General features: G+C 36.1%; 1 protein-coding gene across 1 annotated transcript in view; it reads right to left on the bottom strand.

Annotated features, from left to right (window-relative positions):
• The window catches only part of hfw (leucine-rich repeat domain-containing protein hfw), a 53,546-nt gene extending 33,745 nt beyond the window's left edge, over positions 1-19,801 (bottom strand). Inside the window, exon 1 of the mRNA XM_073976030.1 lies at positions 19,278-19,801. Within this exon, the coding sequence (XP_073832131.1) occupies positions 19,278-19,361 (84 nt within the window). The 5' untranslated portion in view covers positions 19,362-19,801. The remainder of the gene's footprint in view (positions 1-19,277) is intronic.
• Between the last annotated feature and the right edge of the window lie 5,281 nt (positions 19,802-25,082).

Raw genomic sequence — 25,082 nt, 5'->3', positions numbered from 1 at the left:
TTTTATATGCTTGTGCACAAGGCAAATATAGAAGGTAGCCGATTCGGCGAATTTCTACAACAAAGCAACTTTTGCCGTAACATAATACGTCAAAATTTGTAAAGAGAATCAATTCGCCTTGGCGCTTAAACTTGCAGCGATTTAGCTTCGGCCAATCAGAACAAGATGCTTGTTTACATTTCACAATTACAACAATTTTATTTGACATTTCATATTCAATCAGCTGATACGAGTCGGCTACCTTCTTTAATGTGCCTTGCTTGTGCATTATCTTTTTGACTTTCCAAAATTCGAAATATTCTCTGCATTCTACAGTTTAAAATATACCATACAAAATTAACGATCACTAACTAAATGCGGTTTTCGGTAGTTTTAACTTTGATTTAAAGGTGTGATACAATTCTTTGAAAACAATTGATTTTTTCAATATTTCTTTTAAATGTAGCCACGTAATGAACTATGATAATCGTTTGTATAATGTCGAAATTCTGTTTTCATAAATTCACACCTTTAGCAATGTACTATATACCTACCCAAACTATATAAATTAATTCGATAAATACATACACATGTCTAGCTAAGATAGGAAAATGCTTTTATAAATACATACAAATATGTATTAGCGCACCCATTTAAAACACATACTAAATGTGTTGATTTTTAATTAGGAATCTTTTATTAACGTTAATAGGTATTATGATAATGACTGTGATAATTGCTAGTGCAAATATTTCGGCAACACGAAAAGACGTCCGAAAGTTGTACGTCATGAAAACTGTGATCCAATAAATTGGGGCTCAAATATCGTACGCCCAAAGCAAATCAACATTTCGAGAGATAACTATCGTTAATGTTAAAGAATGAGTCTTCAATTTGCAGGGATAATCAGATAATAATTAATGTAAACATTTCTATACTCTCCACTAAGTTCACGTTGGATGGAAGGTATGATTATATTTGTCATTCCGTTTGTAATACATTGAAATATTCGTCGGGGACGCTATAAAGTATACCTACATATTCTTGATCAGCATAAGTTTCTTAATTGAAATAACGATGTCCATCTATCCGTCCGCTTGTCTGTTGAAATCAAGATACAGTTTGAAATATTTAAGACAGAGCTTTATGGAATTTGGTACAGAATTTCCTATTACTCTTAGGATGATTGATATTGAAAGTGGTACCGTACCATTGAACCGTACCTCCCGATTTTCGGTATTTGAAAGGTTTACCGAAACAGCTGAAATGTTTCTTTGGAAGCTACTAAAGTTTTCCTCAAAAAATTGGTCAGTATTGGTAACGTTGTGACATAGCCCCATTGAACGGTGCCTCCCGAATTCGGTAATGACTGAAATTTGGTATTTTGTTTTTTTGGGGCTATACAACTTTCTACCCAGAAATCTGTATATGTCAACGTTTTTATCTAGTCCACATTATCTAACCGGAATAGCTGAAATTTGGTATTTAATCTTTGTTGGGGGTACAAAATATTCCCAAAAACCAAAAAATCGCCTTAGGGATTTTTAAATAAGTCGCGACCAAAGGTCACATTTTTAGGGGTTTTTTAGTTTAACTTGTTATTGCATGGAAACCGCAAGCCCTATCGAAATGGGACCAACAGCCTGTTTCTGTATGTCGAAAGAAAAATGTGTGCGAATGAAACAAGCCCAAACTTCAGTTTTCGAAACAGTTTTACCTTTGCTTCAAAACAAACAAGTAAAAAAGTATCAGTCGGCTTTGCCGACAGAGATATACCCTCAGCCTGTGCAAATTGAAACACTTTTTTCACAATAAACATATGTATTTAGGGGCTTTCAAAGTTTTGGTCGTATGAACCGACAAAAATGTTGATTAGGATTAAAGTTCAAAAATTTTGCGGAAAAGGTACTTAAAGGTATGGACCCACATAAACCAAGGGGGTGCCATAGGGGGTTTTTACACCCTTCGGGCTGTTTTCTCAAGAAGTATGGAATTGCCCCTGAAACAACTTTTACCATCGTAATTGAGGCAGCGAATGCAAGTTGCTTCAGCAAAAATCAAAGTGATTCGATATCAGGTCTTAAAGTGAACTTATCCAAAATTTTGTGTGGCAGGTACCGGATGGAGTGGACAAATATAGTCCATATTTGTACCTGATCTATATCTGGTAGATATATTAGGATGTGTAAAGTATGGACCAATCCGGCCACTCCCTTCAAGAGTTATCGTACGCACAAATTTTCCGAACATTTTCGAACTTTTGTGGGGGAGGTACCGGAAGGAGTGGACCGATATAATCCATCTTTGAACTTGAATTAAGTTTGGACAAAATATTACGAAAGCCAAATTTTGGACCGAATCGGCAGATCCGTTCGAGAGTTATCTTGCGCTCCAACCACTACACCACACGGTGTCATAGGGTTTTTTGTTACTTTCAGGCTATTTTCTCAGGAAGTATGGACTTGCCCCTAATGAAACTTACAGCGTCGTATAGAGGACAGCGAATACAACTTGCCTAAAATCAAAGCGATTCGAGACCAGGTCCTAAACTGAACTTTTCCAAAATTTTGTGTGGGAGGTACCCGAAGGAGTGGATCGATTGAATCCATATTGGAACCTCATCTAGGTTTGGTAGAAATTACACGATGTGCAATGTATGGACCAAATCGGTTATTCCCTACAAGAGTTATCGTGCGCACAAGTTTTGCGACAATTTTTGAACATTTGTGGGGGAGGTATCTGAAGGAGTGGACCTATATGGCCCATCTTCGAACTTAAATCGAATCTGGACAAAATATTTCGATACCCAAAATTTGAACCGAATCGATTGATCCGTTCGAGAGTTATCGTGCGCACCAGCCAGCCAGACAGACGGACGGACATTGCTAAATCTACTCAAAATTGTCTGAAACGGATATCGTACAAACATACTTGGGGTCTAAAACCATTATTTCGATGAGGCACATTTTTGGTCGTATCAAAGTGTAAATACCCTCTTTAGCCTAAACGCTGAAGGTATAAAAACAAATTTGAAAAACACACAAGATTTTGGGCGTCTTTCATTCGCACACATTCTTCTTTCGACATACAGAAACAGGCTGTAAGAAAAATTTTGCAGCAGTGAAAATCCTCTACAAGACTGACCTTTATGAATTTTTCCTTTTGAGATAATGAAGTTAAAATTGGGACAATGTACGGGCTGTATTGCCGCCATATAAAACAATGTCATGCTTTTTTATACCCTCAGCATTTATGCACTTTCATACGGGCAAAATGTGCCTCATCGAAATTATGGTTTTAGACCCCAAGTATGTTTGGACAAAATCCGTTTCAGAAAATTTGGAGTTGATTTAGCAATGTCCGTCTATCTGTCTGACCGGCTGGTACGCACGATAACTCTCGAACGGGTGAACCGATTTGGTCCAAAATTTAGCCTTTGTAATATTTTGTCCAAACTTAGTTCAAGTTCGAAGATGAGCCATATCGGTCCACTCCTTCAGGTACCTCCCGTACAAAAGTTCGAAAATGTTCGGAAAAATTTTGCAAACGATAACTCATGAAGGAAGTAAACGAGTTTGTCCATACTTTACACATCGTGAAATTTCTACCAAAGATGATGTTCCAATATGGACTCCATCGGTCCACGCCTTCGGGTACCTCCCACACAAAAATTCAGAAAAGTTCAGTTTAGGACCTGCTCTCGAATCACTTTGATTTTTGTTATAACAACTTGTATTTTATGTTCCCCATTACAGAAGTAAAAGTTTTATCAAGGACAAGTCCATACTTCCTGAGAAAATAGCCCGGAGTTGTAAAAAACCCCTATGGCACCATGTGTCATTTGGCCATCGTTATATTTTGTCCGAGCTTAGTTTAAGTTCGAAGATGAGCCATATCACTCCTTTAGGTACATCCCCAACAAAAGTTCAAAACATTTCACTAAAATGGTGCACACGATAACTCATGAAGCAAGCGACCGATTTGGTCCATACTTTGCACATCGGCTATATATGTCAATTCTTTCAGGTACCTCTCACACAAAATTTCGGGAAAAATGCAGTTTAACAACTTTGAGTCGATTTGGTCCATAATTTACCTTTCGCAATATTTAGTCCAATCTTAGTTTAAGTTCGAAGATGACTTATATCGGTACACTCCTTCTGGTACCTCCTCCACAAAAGTTCAAAAATGTTCGGACAATTTGTGCGCACTATAACTCTTGAATGAAGTAACCGATTTGGTCCATACTTTACCCATCGTGCAATTTCTGCCAGACTTAAATGAGGTTCCAATATGGACTCAATCGGTGCATTCCTTCTGGCACCTCCCACGCAAAATTTTGGAAAAGTTAAGTTTAGGACCTGTTCTCGAATCGCTTTGATTTTTGCTTTATCAACTTGTATTCACTGTCCTCTATACAACGGTACAAGTTTCTTCCGCGGCAAGTCCGTACTTCCTGAGAAAATAGAAAGATCCACTATGACACCGCGTGTAGTGGTTGGAGCGCAAGGTAACTCCTGAACGGATCTGCGATTTGGTCCAAAATTTGGCCTTCGTAATATTTTTTCCAAACTTAGTTCAAGTTCGAAGATGGGCCATATCGGTCCACAAATTGTGCGCACGATAATTATTGATGGAAGTGACCGATTTGGTCCATAATTTACACATCCTAATAAATCTACCACATATAGATTAGGTTCGAATATTGACTATATTTGTCCACTCCTTCGGGTACATCCCACACAAAATTGCGGATAAGTTCACTTTAAGACCTACTCGCGAATCACTTTGATTTTTGTTGAAGCAACTTGCATTCGCTGCCTCAATTACGGTGGTAAAAGTCTTTTTATGGGACAGGTCCATACTTCTTGAGAAAACAGACCGAAAGGTGTAAAAAAACCCCTATGGCACCTATTATAACTCTCGAACCGACCGATCAACCTTCGTCAAATTTCATTCTAACTTAGTTTCAGTTCGAAGATGGGCAATACCGGTCCACAGCTTCCGGTACTTCCCCCCAATATTTAAAAAACGTCACTAAAATGGAATGCACGATATTTCATGAACGGGGCAACCAATTTGGTGTAAACTTTGGATCTCCTAATATTTTGTCAAAGTTAATTTAACTTCTAAAATGGCCCATATCGGTCAGTTTAGAGTAAGTTCGAAGATCTTTAGATCCTTTAAGTACCCCCTCCGCAACACTTTTGAACTTTAATTCTAATCCACATTTTTGTCGGCACACTCAAATGTCCACAAAGGGTCAAAAAATTCTGAAAAGACCCTAAATATATTCGATCTGTCTGTAGATGAAAGTTTAAATCCACATAGGCTGAGGGTATATCTCAGTCGGCAAAGTCGACTGATACTTTTTTACTTGTTTTTAAAACATGTAAATAAACCTCGTCTGTCATTGTTTCCTCCAAAGTCTGGATGTCACCAACTTCGCTGCTTCGTATACAACCCCATACCATAACAGACAGTTTTCCGAACTTACTTACTTACTTAGCTGGCCTATTACAGAACATTTGTTCTATAGGCCGAACTAAGAAAAGATCTCCAATTCTCTCTATTTGTTGCTTCGCTTTCTGGAATACCGCGCCTTTTCATCTCATCATCCACTTGTTTGCGCCATCTATTCCTTGGCCTGCCAATACTGCGTGCACCGCCAAGCGGTCCGTGTTTATACACCTTTTTAGCGGGGTCATCATCGCTCATTCTTATGATATGGCCTAGCCAACGCAATCGCTGCATCTCGATACGTTTAACAATATTGATGTCGTTGTACAGCAGATACAGCTCGTGGTTCATACGACGTCGATATTCACCGTCAACGCAAATTGGTCCGTAGATCTTTCGAAGAATTTTTCTCTCAAGCACACCAAGCACTGCCATGTCTGCTTGCGCAAGTACCCAGGCTTCGGAGCCATACATCAGCACGGGTAGTATCAGTGTTTTGTAGAGCGTTATTTTTGTTTGACGAGATGTGGCTTTGTTTCTAAACTGCTTACTTAAACCAAAGTAGCATCTGTTGGCCAATACAATTCTTCTTTTTATTTCACAACTGATGTCGTTTGTTGTGTTGACGGAGGTGCCGAGGTAGACAAAGTCAAAGTCTAAAGGTATCAGTTACTTCTTTTACTGATCGGCCTATGATGTCTATATCATCAGCATAAGCAAGTAACATGTGACTATTGGTGTAGATTGTGCCACTTTTTTTGACGTTTGCCTCTCGTATAACCTTTTCCAGCAGGATGTTAAAGAGATCACACGAAAGACTGTCTCCTTGTCTGAAACCTCTTTTGGTACCAAACTCTTCGGAGAGGTTCTTTCCAATTTTAACTGAGGATCTCGTGTCAGTTAAAGTCATTTTGCAAAGACGGATGAGCTTTACGGTGATACCAAATTCAGACATGGCTTGGAATACCTTTGAACGCAGCGGGCTGTCGAAGGCTGCTTTATAATCGACAAAAAGGTGGTACGTGTCGATCTGCATCTCTTGGGTCTTCTCCAGGATTTGCCGCAGGGTAAATATCTGGTCAATGGTGGACTTGCCAGGTCTAAAGCCGCATTGGTATGGTCCAATTATCTCGTTGACCATTGGCTTTAGTCGTTCGCATAATATCCCTGACACGATCTTGTAGGCAATAGGGAGTAGACTTATGCCCCTATAGTTAGAGCATACAGTCGTATCTCCCTTCTTGTGGACGGGGCACAGGATACTCAGGTTCCAATCGTCGGGTACTCGTTCTTCCTGCCAGATGGTGCTAACTAGCTGATGAATACACCTTATCAGCGTGTCGCCTCCGGTTTTGAACAGCTCGGCTGGTAAGCCATCGGCTCCTGCTGCCTTGTTATTCTTCAGCCGATTTATTGCTGTCTTTACCTCATCTTGGCTGGGCGGTATACATTCAATACCATCTTCTGGGATTGGGACTGTGGTATCGTCGTCGTCTTCGCTGCTATTGGATACCAACAGTTTTGAAAAATGTTCTTTCCATATCCTGAGTACACTATCTGTATCAGTTACCAAATTACCTTGCTGGTCTCTACAGGAGGATGTGCCTGTACCAAAGCCATCAGTTTGATGCTTGACTCTTTGGTAGAATTTTCGGATTTCATTCTGGCTCCTGTACATCTCGATTTTTTCACACTCCCGCTTTTCCATCTCTCTCTTTTTCCTGCGGAAAAGACGTTTCTCCTCTCTCCTCTCTCCTTTTCTCCCTGTATCTCTCTCGTGCGCTACGCGTTACTACGGATTGTAAAGTAGCCCTATATGCCGCATTTTTCTCTTCGGTGGCAGCACGACACTCCTCATCATACCATGGATTCCTTGGTGGAGGTCTCTGGTATCCAAGTATGGATTTTGCGGCTGTTTGCATGGAGTGGGCAATGCTTTGCCATTGCGCTGATATGTTATCGGGATGAGGAGTGCTTTGATTAAGCGATTGGGCTAGTTGAGTGGAATATGCTGTGGCTATCTGTTGTGATTGCAGCTTACCGATGTCTAACTTTCGTGTTGTGTCTGTTCGTACTTTGTTTGCTATGTTTAAGCGGGTGCGTACCTTTGCTGCAACAAGGTAGTGGTCCGAATCAATGTTTGCGCCTCGGAACGATCGTACATCCAACACGCTCGATGTATGTCTTGCATCTATCACAACATGATCAATTTGATTTCTTGTTTTCTGATCTGGAGACAGCCAGGTGCCCTTATGAATATCGAGATGATTAAATCTGGTACTGCTAACTACCATGTTTTTTGCAGCGGCAAAGTCTATCAGCCTCATACCATTGTCAGATGTTTCACTGTGGAGGCTGAATTTCCCGACTGTTGGGCCAAAGATATTCTCCTTTCCTATTTTGGCATTAAAATCGCCTAGAATGATTTTAATGTCATGGGCAGGGCAACTGTCATATGTTTCTTCTAAGCGCTCGTAAAATATATCTTTGGTCTGTTCGTCCTTTTCTTCAGTGGGAGCATGAGCGCAAATAAAGCTGATGTTGAAGAATTTAGCTTTTATTCGAATTGCATCAAGTCTTTCATTCACTAGAGTGAAGCTGGATACCAGATGTTTTAGTCTCCGACTAACTACAAATCCGCAACCAAACTCATGCTTTACGTCATGGCAGCTATAATACAGTGCGTCACCTTTAGGTGTTGTTGTGACGCCTTTCCGAATCCATCGTATTTCCTGTATGGCAGTAATATCGGCCTTGTACTTTTCAAGTACGTCTGTCAATGCAAAGACTGCACCTTCTCTATAAAGAGTGCGAACATTCCAGGTGCAGATTCGCAGATCATGGTCCTTAAAACGTTTGCGGGGTTCGTCAACTGTAGAGGGGTTTGTTTTTCTTTTCTTTCGTTTTTTTCATAGTATGCTGTTTTTTCTAGGGGAGGGTTACTAGCCCGACGCCCAAACCCAAGTTTTTAACGTTTTTATGGGAGAACGCGCGGCACATGTTAGCTCACTACCTTTAACGGGTGTTAAAGACAGTTCCCCAGGTGACACCACGGGGAGGTCAGTGTCCACTTGAGATGAAAGAGGGACCAAGATAAATCCTGGGCTTTGCCATGTTAAAACCGGTCAGGACCGTTGCTTGGTATCTTCCATCCCCTACGTCATGGAACTTTTTCCGAACTTTACGGTATGTTTTAAATGTTTGTTTTCCATGGCCCATCGTAATAGTACATCATTTTAGTTTCATCAGAAAATATAACGTCATCCCAATACTTAAGATGGCGTAGAAAATTTGTCTGTAACATGTCTGAATAGTTTCTATATATTGTGCTGGGAGGGCAATGGTTTTTATCTAGTCAATTCGTGGATTTACTATTTTTGGCCAATCACGTAACGTCTTTAGTTTGAGCCTACCTTCTCTCTCGCTGCGGTATACGATGTTGCATGCAGTTCTCAGTTTATGAGAGGTAATTTTAGCGATTTCTCTGGTGGATTTACCGTTATTATAATTGGAATAGACCAAATGTAGCATATTTTCCGAAATCCGCCGGAAAATCCCACGATGTTATTGCACATTCATTCATTTTTCAGTTATTTAGTTGACCTATCCTTTTTTTCCGTTGTTTTTTGTTATTTCCGACCGATTTCTGCATTTATAGGCTTGATTTTGTCATTAACAGGTAAATCAACAGATATGTGCAAAAACCCAACATTATTGAAAGAATTTCCTGTAGTTATTCCCAATTAAACATCTAAATTTTTAAAAATTCATCGTTTGCAATAATATATTTGTTTAACTGTATGTATTATCAACGGGTGACGTTTGTTTGGGTGTTTAATATTTGACAATCTATATTTGCAAGTAACAATAAGGTGTATTTACCTATAGGTATTTATTTAATTTTCGATTTGACAAATTTTTAAGTATTTGCTCATTCCACGATTGTTAATTAATAATTCAATTAACACCCAAGTGTGATAAATCTTTTTTGTTGTTTGTTAAATAATTTGAGTACTGTACGAACATTCTAAATACATACATATACCTAAAAATCCTCTAACAACAATAAAACATTTCAGGATTTGTTTCCATATGAATAGTCATAAATTAATGTGAAAGTAGAGCAAATGATTGATGTCTGGTAATGCAGATACCTAAATATTTAAACATTCAAAATCGATTAAATTTCACACATATCATAAAGAGTGTAGATTAAAATTAAACAAATTATATAGGCCATAAATTTTCGAAAACAGTGTATTTTTAAATGTGTTAAAAAACAATGAGCAACATGAGATTTTAAGCGTAAATAAATCGTGTTTTTATACCACACAGACAAAATGCCTTAAAAAATATAATAAACTGTTGTACAAAGACTAAACACCTATGTATATTTATTTCATAGATAAATATCGACGTCAGCAGAAGCAAACTGAGATTATGAAAATAAATAATAACATTTGTTTTGTTTAACAGACACAATTAATTTGTTATGAATTTTAGCTACTGTATCGCCAACTGAAAAATAACGTTTTTTCACCACTTATTTGTTCTTCTTTACTTTTCAGAATGATGATGCTACATTTATATGGATTCATGTTTAAATTGATAAACAAATTTACTTGGTAATTGCTAAAAAAAATCATCTCTCTAATAAAAGTCATTTCTCATAAGACAAACAACAAATTTGGTGTTTGTGCAGTCATATATAAATAAACACGGCGATAACAATGACATCAAAGATAAATAAAATAAAATATGAAACATATACAGTTGTGGTTAAAGTAATAGCATTAATGTGTGCTGCAACCACAATTTTGAGTTTGGAATCTACGGAATATAAATTGTCGTTGTAAGAAAATAAAAAAAGTAAGAAGGTACCAGTAAAATAAAAATCGTCGATAATTTATTAATCGATTTAGAGCAGTGATGGCCACCAACAACAACTTTCCTATGCCCGCGGGCATACGACACACACGTACACTGTAAACACATTCATTCGGTTAACACATTGTTTACGTTTCCTCTCACACTAGCGCAAGTTGTAATCTGCAAATGTGTGATTTTGGCCATCACTGATTTAGAGCATACCTTGATTTTATACCCTGAGCCTTAAACGTAATAAGGTTAAGTAAATACACTTTGATACGATGAAAAATATGTCTCATCAAAATACTTAGTTTCAGACAATTTTGAGTCGATTTAGTCCTTTTCGTCTGGGTGGTTGATAACTCTCGAACGGACCGATCAATTAAGTCCAAAAGATAAAGGGTGTTTTTTTAAGCTAGATAGAACTTTAAATTGTAAAAAGTAACACAAAAAATTAAATTTTGATGAAACTTTTTTTTTATTTGTTTCAGTATACTCTGACAAATCATCATGAATAGACTCACGCTTGAACAACGCTACGAAATTATCCAAATTTACTTTGAAAATCAGTCGTCGATTGCCTCTAGAGCAGTTGGCAAATGACCCGTTGTTTTATCGCAAAATTGTGTTCAGCGATGAGGCGCAATTGCCGCATATGGAGTGAGACCAATCCACAAGAGACCCTACAGACTCCATTACATCCAGAAAAATGCACCGTATGGTGCGGTTTTCACGCTGGTGGCATCATCGGACCTTATTTCTTCAAAAATGAGCTCGCGTTACGGTCAATGGAGATCGTTATCGCACCGTGATCAATGATTTTTTGTTTGAAAATATGGATGACATTGATCCGGAGGAGATGTGGTTTCAACAGGATGGCGCTACGTGCCATACGGCGAACGCAACCATCGACTTATTGAAATCAAAATTTGGCGATAAGTTGATTTCGAGAAGTGGACCTGTCAATTGGCCTTCAAGGTCGTGCGATTTGACACCTCTCGATTATTTCCTGTGGGGCTACGTGAAGTCACTGGTTTATGCTGATAAACCAGCAACAATTGATGCCTTGGAGGCCAGCATTGTTCGTGTTATTCGTGACATACGGCCAGCAGTGCTCGAAAAAGTGGCCAAAAATTGGACGTCCAGAATGCACTTCGTCAAGAACAGCCGCGGTGCCCATATGCCCGAAATCATTTTCAAATGTTAATGTCACATATTGATCTTTCGAATAAAAAAAAAATTTGATTACAATTTAATTTTTTGTGTTATTTTTTACAATTTCGGGCTTAAAAAAACACCCTTTATGTCATATCGGTTCACTCCTTCGGTTACCTGACACACAAAATATCAAATTTTGTCGCTAAAATTGTGCACATGATTACTCATGAATGGAGTATCCGTTTGGACCAAACTAGTCGCATCGTAATACGTGGATCAGGTTCGAATATCGACTTCGGTCCACTCCACGGGTACATCTCAATTGTTTTTTTTTTTTTTTTGGTTAAGTTATTTTGGCTTAAGGTCAATTGAAAAAAGTCGTTGTTTGTTTTATTTTCTTTTTATTACGAGTATACCCTCAGCATTTATGCTAACGAGGGTATATGGTAAAAACCAAATTTCCTTTACAATTCCATTTAAAAAAAATTAAAAAAAAATCTACGATTTTTGGTATAGAGGTTAAGAAAAAAATCTGGTTTCAAATCTGCTCGTGTTCACAAAATTGGGCGATGCGCGCAAAAGTTATGGCGGTTTTTATTCTCTTATTAAGAAAAAATATGTATGCATATATCAGTAACAGCATTTGATATTCATCCATCATCATAATTTCTAAAATTTGTTTCTAATTTCGCGGAAAATCAAAAAATGTAAAAAAAATCTGGGAGCAAATCTAAATTATGCTACCTCAGAATCCGTATAAATCTCTAAAAAATAAATTAAAAATATCTACAGAATCTAGACAATGCATAGAAAAGTATGAAACCGAATTTGTAGAGATTGGGTATATAAATTGCAAATTTTAGCAACAACAAAAGAGAAAAAACTTATTGTTAAAAAAATATTATTTCAAATATATTTTTTGGTTCGATTAGAAATATTAGAAACAAGTAAGAACGGCGTTATGTTCGGCCGGGCCGAACCTGTTATACCCTCCGCCACAAGTTGTATTGAAGGAAAATGGAATAATTAGTTTCCTTCGTGTATGAAGAAGACTTAGTCCCAATTTACATTAGGCGAGTTTACTTGCGGCAATTGTCAGTTTGATGGAGAGAGAGGTGAGGCATATGGTAACCCTTTGCCTCTCAGCCCCCTCTCTCACCTACAAACTGACAATTGCCGCAATTAAACTCGCCTAATGTAAATTGGGACTTAATACTACATTTCAGCAATTTCGGTAAAACAATGTCAGGCACCGTTCTAGGGGGGCTATTTCAAAACGTCGATCTATACCGACAAATTTCTGGCAGAAAGTTTTTATAATCAAAGAAGACTCAATACCAAATTTCCTATATTTCGGTAAGAGAATGTGGCTAAAACTTAAAAAATACAGAAAATCAAGAAGTACGCTTCTATGGGGATATAGGAAGACGTGGACCTATACTGATAATACTCTTCTAGAATATTTTATAACTCTTTCGAAGACTTAATAACGAATTTCAGACATTTCGGTGGGATATTGACGTCACAATCTTCAGTATTACGAAAATCGGGAGGTACCGTTCAAAGGGGCTATATCGAAACGTGGACCTATACCGACGAATTTTAGTCGGAAATGAAAACGTGGACCTGTACAGACAAATTTCTGGCGAACAGTTTTTATCACATTGAAGACTAAATACCAAATTTTAGCCATTTTGGTGGAATATTGAAGCCACAACCTTCAAAATACGGAAAATCGGGAGGTACCTTCTCCATGGGGGCTATATGAAGCCGTGGACCTATACCGACAAATTTAAAGGGGAAGTTTGAGTACCCTTAACGAAGTCTAAATACCAAATTTCAGCCATTTCGGTGGAATATTGAACGTTCAAAATACCGAAAATCGGGAGTTACTGTTGTAAGGGGGCTATATGAAGGCATGAACCGATTCCAACAAAGTTCTGGGGGAAAGTTTTGTACCGCCAACGTAGACTAAGTACCAAATTTAAGTTTACAATTTCCAAGGTATCTATATCCATGGTTTTAGTGTATGGGTTCGATCGCGGAAGGGATCATTAGATCCGTCTCGTAAAAAAACTAAACTCGCGCGGGGATTTTAAACGCAAAAAATAGTTTTTTTTAAGAAAATTCTCGCATCACATTTTGGCCTTTAGACTCCAATCACTAGGATACTGTAAGGAGCACATTCGAAAAGTGAGTGTGATTCTCATTCATATGGGAATACTAGACACTTAAAGAGTTCGGTTTTTCGCTAAAAAGGCATCATTTCAAAAAACTGAGAAGCCAATTGATAATTCCCTTCGTCGGGATGAAATCATGATATTGGTAAAAAAAATTTTGCAACACTGTCAGTTCGTTTTGAAATACATTACTCTCTGTAATAGAGGGTAATAAATGAAGTTGAGCCAATGGGGGAATACTCCACTCAAGCAATCAAATGAGATTGAATCTTCAACAATAAACAAAAAAAAACAAAGAAAATTAATTTTAATGGACGAAATTATGAGATCCCTCCTAAAACACTTCATTTTAAGGAATTTCAGTCATACTAAATATAATATGTTAACCCTTTCGGCCCCAACGTTGCTTATAAGCAACTTCGATTTTAACGTCGTTTTATTTAAAACTAACGGAATTTTTTCCTCAAAGAACACATTGCTTTGGCTAATTGTAGTCCTAAGAATGCAAAAATTATAAAAAATTGCCAGTTGTATCCCGATCAACAGAACTACGATGCATTATTCAGTGTGAAGTCTGGAAAATCACGGCATGTCAAAAATCGATGTGTACAGTCCAAATTATTTAAATCGTTTCTAAATCCAAATATATGAGCTTTATGTTGAACTTTAGTTTTGATTCTTCAAAAGTAAGGTCAGAGGTATACTTCTATACGATTATAACATTTATATTTACATAATTGCACAAAATAATGAGCAAATAAATTTTAGATAAAATGTACTGTATCTTCCGAAATAGGCGGGGTAACGCCCACCAATTTATGTTATGTCTTAGTTATGACTTATACTTTAATTCTATGTTTTTAAAGTAACTACTAATGCGAGGAAAAAAGTTCGGGGCCGAAAGGGTTAACAGTTCGCGAATTCTAATTGGGTGAAACTCGGATTCATCGATTGTAAAACATTTTTGGTTTTTACCATATACAACTTGATACGACCAAAAATGTGTCTCATCGAAATATCGGTTTTAGACCTCAAGTATGTTTGGACGAAATTCGATTCTGACAATTTGAAGTCCATAACTCAATAACTCTCGAACGGATTAACCGATTCGAACCAAATTTTGAACTTCGTAATATTTTGTCCAAACTTAGTTTAAGATCAAAGATGGGCCTAAGTGAAGTTTAAGATATCCTCTCGGAACATTTTGAAATTTTTTCAACAGGTTGTCCTTGCGGCTCCCTTTACGGCGGTAATTTTTTTCGGGCGCAAGTTCATGCTTCCGCATATAATACCCTAAACCAGTGGAAGGCATTGTGACTCACAAGAGAGCCCATGTGCTCTAAGTGTGCGTAAATTTGTTATCGCTCACAGCCTGTGTAGATGCTAACACGATGCGAGCAACAACAAATTTACGCTCACTCTGCCCTAAACTCTCCAAGAAATCCTGACCGCACGAAATAAGACGGAAACGGAACGGAAGATAAATTTAAAAAATTTCCTACAAATTCGTTTATAATAATTATAATTGTTCCACAAACATCCCAGGCGAGACAGGGGAGACTTCTCTCATATCAATGAGTGCACCCCGATTCATATTAGCTCAATGATATGGAACCTACTGTTTATCGCCGAGTCCGAACGGCGTGTCTAAGACACCACTTGTAGAGAAGTTGTACAAGGCTGAAATACTCAGAAAATATCGCCAACATTACTGAGGGGTATTTTGCCACCGTTGAAAAGTGTTTGATGTTGACTGGCCGGGGAATCGAACCCACGATTGCACCACGGTGGGACCACCCTACAAATTCGTTTAACGTAATTTAATATTTCCAATTATATATGAATCAGAAGATTGCTCACTAAAAAATTTTGGTATATGTCAATGATTTTGTATAGCCCCACCTTACGGTTCCGACACATTCCACTAATTTTGAAGCAACCTCGGGATACAAAATTAATATATTTTTTGGTCAGAGGCTGAGGGTATATCTCCGTCCAATATTTCGTCTGTATACAACAGTCATATTCAGGGAATATTTCATGAGAAAAACAACAGCTTTATTACAACGGCACTAAACCTTTTTGGCAATAGTACATTTTAAGGACAATTTTCGGAAGATTTCAAACTTCTTGCAGCGGGTAGTTCTCGCGGTCTCTATAACAACGATACAAGTTTTTTCAGGGTCAAGTCCATATTTCCTGATATAATGACCAGAGGCGTAGCAAAATGTGCCTCCTCGATATAATGGTTTTAGGCCCCAAGCATGTTTGGACGAAATTCGTTTCAGACTATTTGGAGTCGATTTAGCAATGTCCGTCCGCCTATCTGACTGGCTCTCAATGGGAAAAATACAGATCTAGCGTGTAGAAAATAAAAGTCGATGTTTTATTGTATGTTTATCCACAATTTGGATAAGAATAGCTTTAGCTTTTACTTCATTTATTGATACATTTTTTTTGTATAAATTTTTTTATATTTTTTAATATAGCTCCGATAGAACAGTACGAGTACTTCTCGATTTTCGGTATTTTGAAGATTTCTGTCACGTTACCCAATCGAAATGGCTTAAATTTGGTAATTATTGTCCGTTGAGGGTATAAAATATTTTGACAGAGAATTGTCGGTACAGGGGCTGGATTCTTGTTCTATGAAAAAATTAAATGAAAAAGAATTGCCTTATTTCCTTTATAAAATTTTCATTTTAAGTTTTCATAAAACAAGAATTGACCCCAGGTCCTCGTTTTGATATAGCCCGCATAGAACGGTACCACCCGATTATCGGTATTTTTAAAGCTTCAGCCACATCACCCAACCTAAATGTCTGAAATCTGGTTTGAATATACATACATTATTTATAGTGGAGGTTATAATAAGAGTTCAAAATCGTCCCATCCTGCTCTTTTTAGTAATAAAAACTTGTACTCATCAGTTTGTTTGGAGACGCTTTAATACTTTAATTTTCTTACTAACCCCCCCCCCCCCCCAAAAAAAATTTCAAAATTTTTGAGGAAATTTTCATAATTGCTTGGAACAAATGTGTTGTATTTTGAGGTCCCTGTCTGCAGCATTGTGGGCAAATGTCCTCAACGTCTGTATGATTATGGCCAGGTAAGTGTTGCGGATGGTAGTTCTATGTACGTCGTGCTGTATTGCACGGGTATGAATGGCCTTTAACGAGGCAGACTGTGACAGTCGACCGATGTTCGATGATACGACATCCTGGATGTTCTTCCGAATGTGCCTAGGGGGAGGATTCCGTGATTTAGATGCATTGGCTGATGACATGCCAACAGGAAATCTGGAGTGAACAGCACATTATGTTGCGCATCCACGCTGAAAATGATCCACACTCGACATCAGGACACATCCGGTGACGTCGCAAATAACATTGTTCTGTGTATCATGCAAGGCTTTCTACTGAGTATCGCTTTAAAACGATGTTCATATCTTGTTGTACTGTACGGGTATCAATAGCCTTCAGCGACGCGCCCAGTGACAGTTAGTCGATGTCCGATGGTACGACATCCTGGATGTCGATGTCTGTATCGTCGGTTGCCCTTTTAGATGTGCCTAGGGGTGGATTCTGGACCACTATGATGCGTTGGCTGTTGATGTCGATTGCCTTCTGACGAGTGTAGTCCACACTCGACATCTGGACACATATGTATGTAAGTAGTCAGCAGAATCTACATATATCTGCATATATGTTTTAGCTCTTTATTTTTCGAAATTTTGTTTTAATGGCGAATGTATGTTTTGAGAAAGCTAAGAGGTTGTCCAAGATGACTCCAAGGTTGCTTGGATTCTGAAATATTGGAGAATCTAGATTTTCGATTTTGATGTTGAAGGTCCTCCTCACCTCCTTGGTCCACGATGTAAAGAGAGTTACAGTTGATTTGTGCCTTAAAAGCTGTAAATTTCGATCCTGCATAATTGGGCAGGCGTCTGCATATGTAAAAAGTTTTAAAGTAACAAGAAAATGAAGTATAATAAGACCTCCTTTCGGAACTACTTGAATTTTTTTCAGCACTTGGTCCCTGCGGCTGCCTTTACAACGGTACAATTTTTTCCGGAGTAATTCCATACTTCCTGAGATAATGGCGCAAAAGCTCCAAAAACCCTGTAATTCGTATCGTTTTAGGTGTAATTCGAGAATTCCATTTGTAATTTGAAACATTTTATTTGTAATTTGACAATTCCGTTTTTAATTCGAAACATTTCAATTGTAATTCGATTTATTCCATTTGTATTTCGAATTTATCCATTTGTAATTCGTATTATTCCACTTGTAATTCGAATTACTCCATTTGAAATTCGAAATATTCTATTTGCAATTTGAATTGTTCTAATTTGCAATTGTTTGTTTCGAATTTCAAATGGAATAATTCGAACTACAAATAAAACTCTTTAAATTACAAACTAAATAATTCGAATTACAAATGGAAATATTCGAATTACAGACAGAGAAAATTCAAATTACAAATGAAATAATTCGTATTACAAGTAGAATAATGCGTATTTGAAATTGAATAATTCGAATTACAAATGGAATAATTCGAATATCAAATGGTATAATTCGAATTACAAATAAAATAATTCGAATTACAAATGAAATAATTCAAATTATAAATGAAATTCTCGAATAACAATTGAATTGTTTCGAATTATAAATAGCGTAATCGAATTACAAATGGAATGTTACGAATTACAACTGGAATGTTTCGAATTACATATGAAAAAGGTGTAGCGTGCGAGATAACTCACAAACTTTTTAAAACAATTTCTTCCAAACTTAGTTCAACGTAATTTAATATTGCGAGTTCTCTATGTATCGAAAGTTTACTTAGAGGCAGTTTACACTAGCCATCAATGTCAGCACTTCAGTGAAATCACAGCCTACATTCTTATACGCGACAATTTTGTCACTTTCTTCGGAACTGAACGATTTCATATGCAATTTCCCATATTACAATTATATACCTATCCGAAAGGTGACCGACGTAAAGAATAATAATTGCTCCTTGATTTTGAAGTGTCTTGTACTGTAACTACATTTCTAAAGTCCCATTTTCGTCATTAGTTTTTTATATGTACATCCTACTTTGTTCCATCGAAATCGAAATGTCTATCAAAGATTACAATAAATAAACAATAACATATGGAACCCAAGGAATTCTCTAAAACACTTCAGCTGATAAGAAGAGCATCGTCGCATCAATGGAATTAATACAAAGCGAATAACGATTGCAACAACAATTAAAGCGATCTCAAAAACCATTTACATTATATTGCAGATACCTACTATATTCACATACATAAGTAAATTTTTACATACAATAATAAATACTTCTGTAGTAGGTAGAAGCAAAAAACAACAAGCGAAAAAATAAACCAAAACAAACAAAGCAATGCGCCCATGCTAAAAATAGAATAACAAGGAAGAACGAACAAACCAATAAAAAACCAACGACGACGAACCAATGCGCCAGCAACTCAACACACGATGATAAATAATTAAGAGAAAGAATAGTACATGAACAATTCATATAATTTCGTATTATAACAATGAAAACAATCATTTATTTCCCTACGTTAAATCACGGGAATTTTGGAATGTTCGTTCAACTCACCTTCGAAGACATTTTTGTTTTGAAGAATAATAAAATTTTTGTTGTTACATTTGTCTCAAAATTTAATAAATAATCACTGATCATTTATTTCTTGTTTACTACATCTAAGCAATTGAATTTGTGTATTTTGGCTTTGTATTTATCTTGGCACAAAATGAAATTGTCGAATATTTTTCTTTATGTTTATAATAACATTTTTTAAATTTGTATATTGCACTTCTTTTTATTAATATGTACCACAACACACTTTGTTTGATGTTAACGACCGAACACCAGTTGATTATTTTGTATATTTTCTTTTTCTTGTTTTTCTACTCTATTGTTGTGGAGGAGGCCCCAATAGTTAGTTAATTTACACTTGTAACTTTTCGTCGAAGAAACAAGCAACAAAAAATATATAAGAAGAAAAAACGAAACACCGCAAAGCACCAACCCCGTCTAGCTGAAATCTTTGAGATACTGAGATACAAACGATACCAAAAACAAAAACGAAACGCAACTGAATTAAATAAATAACAACAATCACAGAGATTAAATTATTTGCTCTCTCTAGCTCTCTTCTTGTCAATATCCTCTCCCCTACAGAGTTGCCGTTGTAACCTTTCTTCGAAGGCAACAAGTTGGAAGAAGCAACAGATGGTTTTTATTTAACGTTGATTCTTAGGACATTTCGAAACATAGAAATGGTCGCTTGTTTCAGTTTGGAAATTTTCAACGGAAAATTTTAATAAGTCGAACCTCGTGCGTGAATCGATTTGTTTTATTATTTTGCATCAATTAGCCGTGGAAAAAGTAAACCAAAGTGATTTATTTACTTATTTTTATTTTATTCATACCTGAACACATGGTACAATAATTTACAGGTATAATTATGTGCCAGCTGTTTTGATTCTCATGTAATACTAGTGTCAAATTCCAAAAGACATATTTTGTCTGTTCCTTTACTTTTGAAAAACCGGGAAAAATAGTAAAAGTTGTAAACTGCTCCCATTTGAATTGTATGGTGTCTGAAGTAAAGGAACACTTTTTGAAGATTCTTGCACGTAAAGGAACAGAGCTATTGTATTCTTAATTCTATGTACATTAGGGATATATATTTTTTGAGAGCAAAATATCATTCAGAATAAAAACTATTTCTCACGAATATATCCGAAGATAAAACTGGAAGACCTACCTCATATCAATGAAAGATTCTTCCAGTCCGAATAATCTGCCTCACCACATATGGGGACGTTTCTTCAGAACAATTTCGATCTTCAAATTGCGATCTTGCATATTATTGAATATTACTGTGTGTAATTTTTGAGTCATGTTTTATTAACCATATTCTGACTCCACAATGTGATAGAAAATCAAAAATGAGAAGACACGTGTCTCGCCTTTTTTCCCTATCTCATCAACTTTCGCGGTTATACTCTTCCAAAGGTTTGATGCTTTGATGTAAAAAGGGTCATTTAGTCAAGACTATATCTTCCAAACCGTTAGGAAATTTGAATTTATCTCAGAGGCAAAGTTGTAGCTCTTGTCTTAAGGAACAAAAATTGTGAACACATATAACCCATCAAACTTCATCAGCAAGGTCAAAATCGCCATGGTCAAATTTCTTTTAAAATTTTTCTCAAGTTTTGTTATACAGATATCAAACCGATCAAATTTGAAGCAAACAACCATCTTCAAAAATGTACCTCAGATCTCAATAAACATCTTTCTAGAATATACGAACTCTGTAGAAACGGATCTTAATGGTCAAAATAGCAAAACAATTGCGATTTTTATCCTCTTTTCTCGGCTTCTGCTCCATAGATATTAAACCGTTCAAAATTCAAGAAAACAATCAACCCCAATAGTGTAGCAAAGGCTTCAATAAACAACTTTCTGGAATATGCGAAATGTCTTTGAACGGTTCTTAATTGTAAAAATAGCAAAAATCTTCTGAAAATATCCAATTTTTATACTTTTTTCTCCGACTCTGGTCCAAAGATACACAACCGCCCAAAAATTAAGGACAAACGTCAAATGAAATCCAGATGAGATTTCATTTGACGTTTGAGCTATGGAATTGACAGTTGAAATCGAGTGGATTTCGTAAATGTAAACTTAGCATTACTTACTACCGTGGTCGTTTTCAACAGTTTGTTGTGTATAAGAAAACTAATGAAAATTGCATTGGAAAAATAGCTTTGTTCGTTATGTACGTATTTGCTTATAACCGTTGTTCGTTATATCCGAATTTATCTGTAAAAATCTTTGTTTTATCTTACTTTTACACATAAATAATTTAAAAAGTTGAAAAATCCTTTTATTCCACTGTTATTAATTTTTGCATCAAAAACAGAGCAAATTACCTATAGTGCATAGATCGGAACAAACCCTCCGACTTCTTCTTTTATCATCCTTCCTTTTCACCCTTCTTGAATTTAATATGATGACATGATCTACAAAATATCACACAACACAGATATCCACCGTCGACCCAGATTGGACCTCGATATTTCGCTTTAAAACTGTTTCACGACATAATTTCTAATGAAAACCGCTGAAATCTTTTTTGGTTTTCGATAATATATTCAATTATGAGGATCTTGTACTTTCTTCTCAAATTCTCTCAAGTACCACCAAATGACTCGTATGCATACAGTGACTGTCACTAAAAATGATGCAACATGAAAAAAATTTAAACGTTGATAACTTGGAAACGAGTTGAGATATTTTGGGGTCGATTATGGATAGCAACTCAACTGTAGTTGCGTTGCCAGGAGAGAAAATCATACAATTAAAATAAGTGAAACGACAGAAATGTTTGAAAAATGTATACAATATCAGCTACTAACTTGATTGTAAAAAAGTGTGAATTTCAATGTAGAAATTGGATTTTTATCATTAAATTTGCTACAGGCAATGCAACTGGAGTTGGGTTGCTATCCATAATGGACCCCTTTAACAATTCAAAAAACAATTTTGTAGGCTGAAAAGTTGTCTTTAATATGGCATACAAAAATATTCCGTTTACAGTACCGTTATACTTAAATGTTACGGAAAACAAAACATGGGAATTTTTAAAGTGAGCATTAAAAATTATGCACCTTAATATTCGATAAATAATTTCCAAATTTTTCGCTTTTTATACCATTTCAGTAATCAGAATGGTGGAATAATTAGTTCCCTATCGCCTTCAGTAGTTGTGTCGTTGATTCCGACAGAAAGAATGATGTTCTTGACGTAATTTTGCCATTGTCGTAATTAGTGTCCCTGTGCACTATAGGTCAAACAGCCCATTTTACTGGCCAAAAGTCAGATTTCGCACTTTGTATTTTCACTTATTTTGTGTTACTTTCTTGTAAGAAACACTTCAAATATAATAAAAATAAATTTTGTTTTTGTATGAGAAATTATACCGTTACATGACAGGCTGCCAAATATGTACATATTATCCAAATATCTTTAAAAACTTGTTAACGAAATATGTTTACTTGTATACGTTTAGGGTGAAGCAAAATCACAATATTAGCATAAGTAACGATTTGATTAGAAAGTATTCGATATCTATTTATCAAAAATGCCCTCCTATCATCATTTATGTGTATAAATAGTTATTAAATGGGTGTTAACTTTGAATTTTCGAAGAAAGTGGAACATTTTGAGGTTATGTACGCTTTTAAAGTCTCGGCAACGTTTGGCAATGAAAGTGAAAATTGAAATTAGTTCATTAACTCGTGCCGAATGCAGAAAATTTTATGTGATTTTGCGTAAATTTGCTCGACAAGAATTATACAACTTTTTTTAGGTTACCATATTTTCCATAATATTGATTTTTTTGAAGTCAGGGTTAAACCTCTTACCAAATAATGTTAGCCAAATTGGAGTCTACAGCATTCTACTATGTTCAAAAGTCAAATTATTTACAAATCTTTTATAAATATATACAGTTGTAGTCAAAATATGTCACATCATACTGTGGGATTTATTACCTTGAAAATCCCACAGTATGATGTGACATATTTTGACTTTTAAGGCATATTCACATTAAAACTAAAACGATACACAACAAGAAAGCTTCTGGACTTATCGGACGTCGTTGCCTTCAATTCTGTGGACATATAACATACCTTCCAGTTTTTGTCCCCAAAGGGTTAAGGTACCAGTTGTGTATTTGGTCCATAAAGGGTTAATTTTTTGGCCCACGTTGTTCCATTTTTCTCCCTGAATCTAAAACGCTATATTAACTAAAACCAAATACTTGTTTTAACTTTAAGACTTTTGGCCAATAAAATGGCCCGTTTGACCTATAGTGCTGTGTAGGCAATTTTGCTAGAAATTTCTAGTTTTTGAAGTTATTTTCCAAAAATGGCTATGAAAAATCATAAAGGGGTATGTCCAGAGTACGTACAAACTATCTAATGATATATGGAAATTCTTGTATTAGCCAGGCTTCACCTGTATTATACGAGTCTTTAGCGGCGTTGCCCTGATAGAGGTAAAAATCAGGGCATAGAACAAAATTTTGTGCACTTTTCTTTGAACATATTTTTTAGAAACATTGTTAACAACCCAGCAAAATGTTCGATGCCAAAGATGACATTCAATCATGGGTGCAAGTGATCTAGCATGTCATCTTTTTAGCATCTTCATCGATGAATTTTATATGAGCGTGGACCCCAAAAGATGACATTCTTTTCTGGATCCTAAGCATGTCATTTTAACCAATGCGTTGACATGTCATTTCCACCAATGCTTTGGCATGTCATTTCCACCAATCATTTGACATGTCATTTTCACCAATGCTTTGACACGTCATTTTCACCCATGCTTTGACATGTCATTTTAACCAATGCTTTGGCATGTCATTTTCACCAACCCCTTGGCATGAAATTTTCATGTATTGTTTGGAAAATGGAAATGCTGTATTGAAATATAGTTTTCATCAAAAACAAAACTCTTTATTAATTCAAACGAATTCATGAAATAACTACAATTAATTTGTCCGTTTAGTTTTTCAAAAGTTTACATCAACGAAATTGCAATGTAATCACCACCGCTGCAACGCAAAAGATTACTTCCTCCGTTCTCCGCAACTGATATTCTTTCATCTTACAAAAGGTTTTTTTCAATTATCTTCCCATCACCAGTTCAGATTTCGACATGGACTCCAAATGCACTCCTTTCAGTATTTTTATTTCGTAAATTACTTTTATTTTATAATTTTGTTATTTTATAACAACATTTTGGTAATTTATACTCTTTTGTTTAGTGAAGGAAATATGTAGGGATCTACAACCCGGCTTGCTTTAGGGATCTCTAAGAACAAAATGTAACGAACGGGGAGGAGAGACTTTTTCTGGAAAATACCATTTATGCTTAATTAATTTATTTTTAATTGTTTCTTTCCAAAAGTAGTTTCTTCTTTATTTTCAGATTCTTGTTCCTTTTCGTTTCGGACTTTTTTTTCAAATTCCAAGAAGCGAGATTTGATTGATTTCATTCTATGTCAGATTTAGAACAGACAAGGGAACTTTTAAAATAGCAATGTGTGCAGTCCGTTTCTATTTTTAGCTCGATGGTTGGGACTTCATATAATACCAATTGTTTAGAAGTTTTAGTTGTTTGATATGCAGGAAATGTAAGACAACATCACGACGACAGTTCTAACAACTTTGGTCTGTTCCAGAAACTGCAAGAATCTACTTATTTCTACTACGATAACAATTTTTCCTTTATGTTATCGGAAAAAATAGTAAAAATTAGTAGATTTTTGCAGTACTGGAACATACCAAAATGAAAATAAACAGGTGTGTAAATAAAAACACA

The sequence above is a fragment of the Musca autumnalis genome, unplaced genomic scaffold (genome assembly GCF_047663935.1).
Source record: "Musca autumnalis isolate F117 unplaced genomic scaffold, ASM4766393v1 scaffold_3, whole genome shotgun sequence".
Classification (NCBI taxonomy): Eukaryota; Metazoa; Arthropoda; class Insecta; order Diptera; family Muscidae; genus Musca; species Musca autumnalis.
The sequence above is the reverse complement of the archived record's forward strand: the minus strand, read 5'-3'. Positions and strand labels throughout refer to the sequence as shown.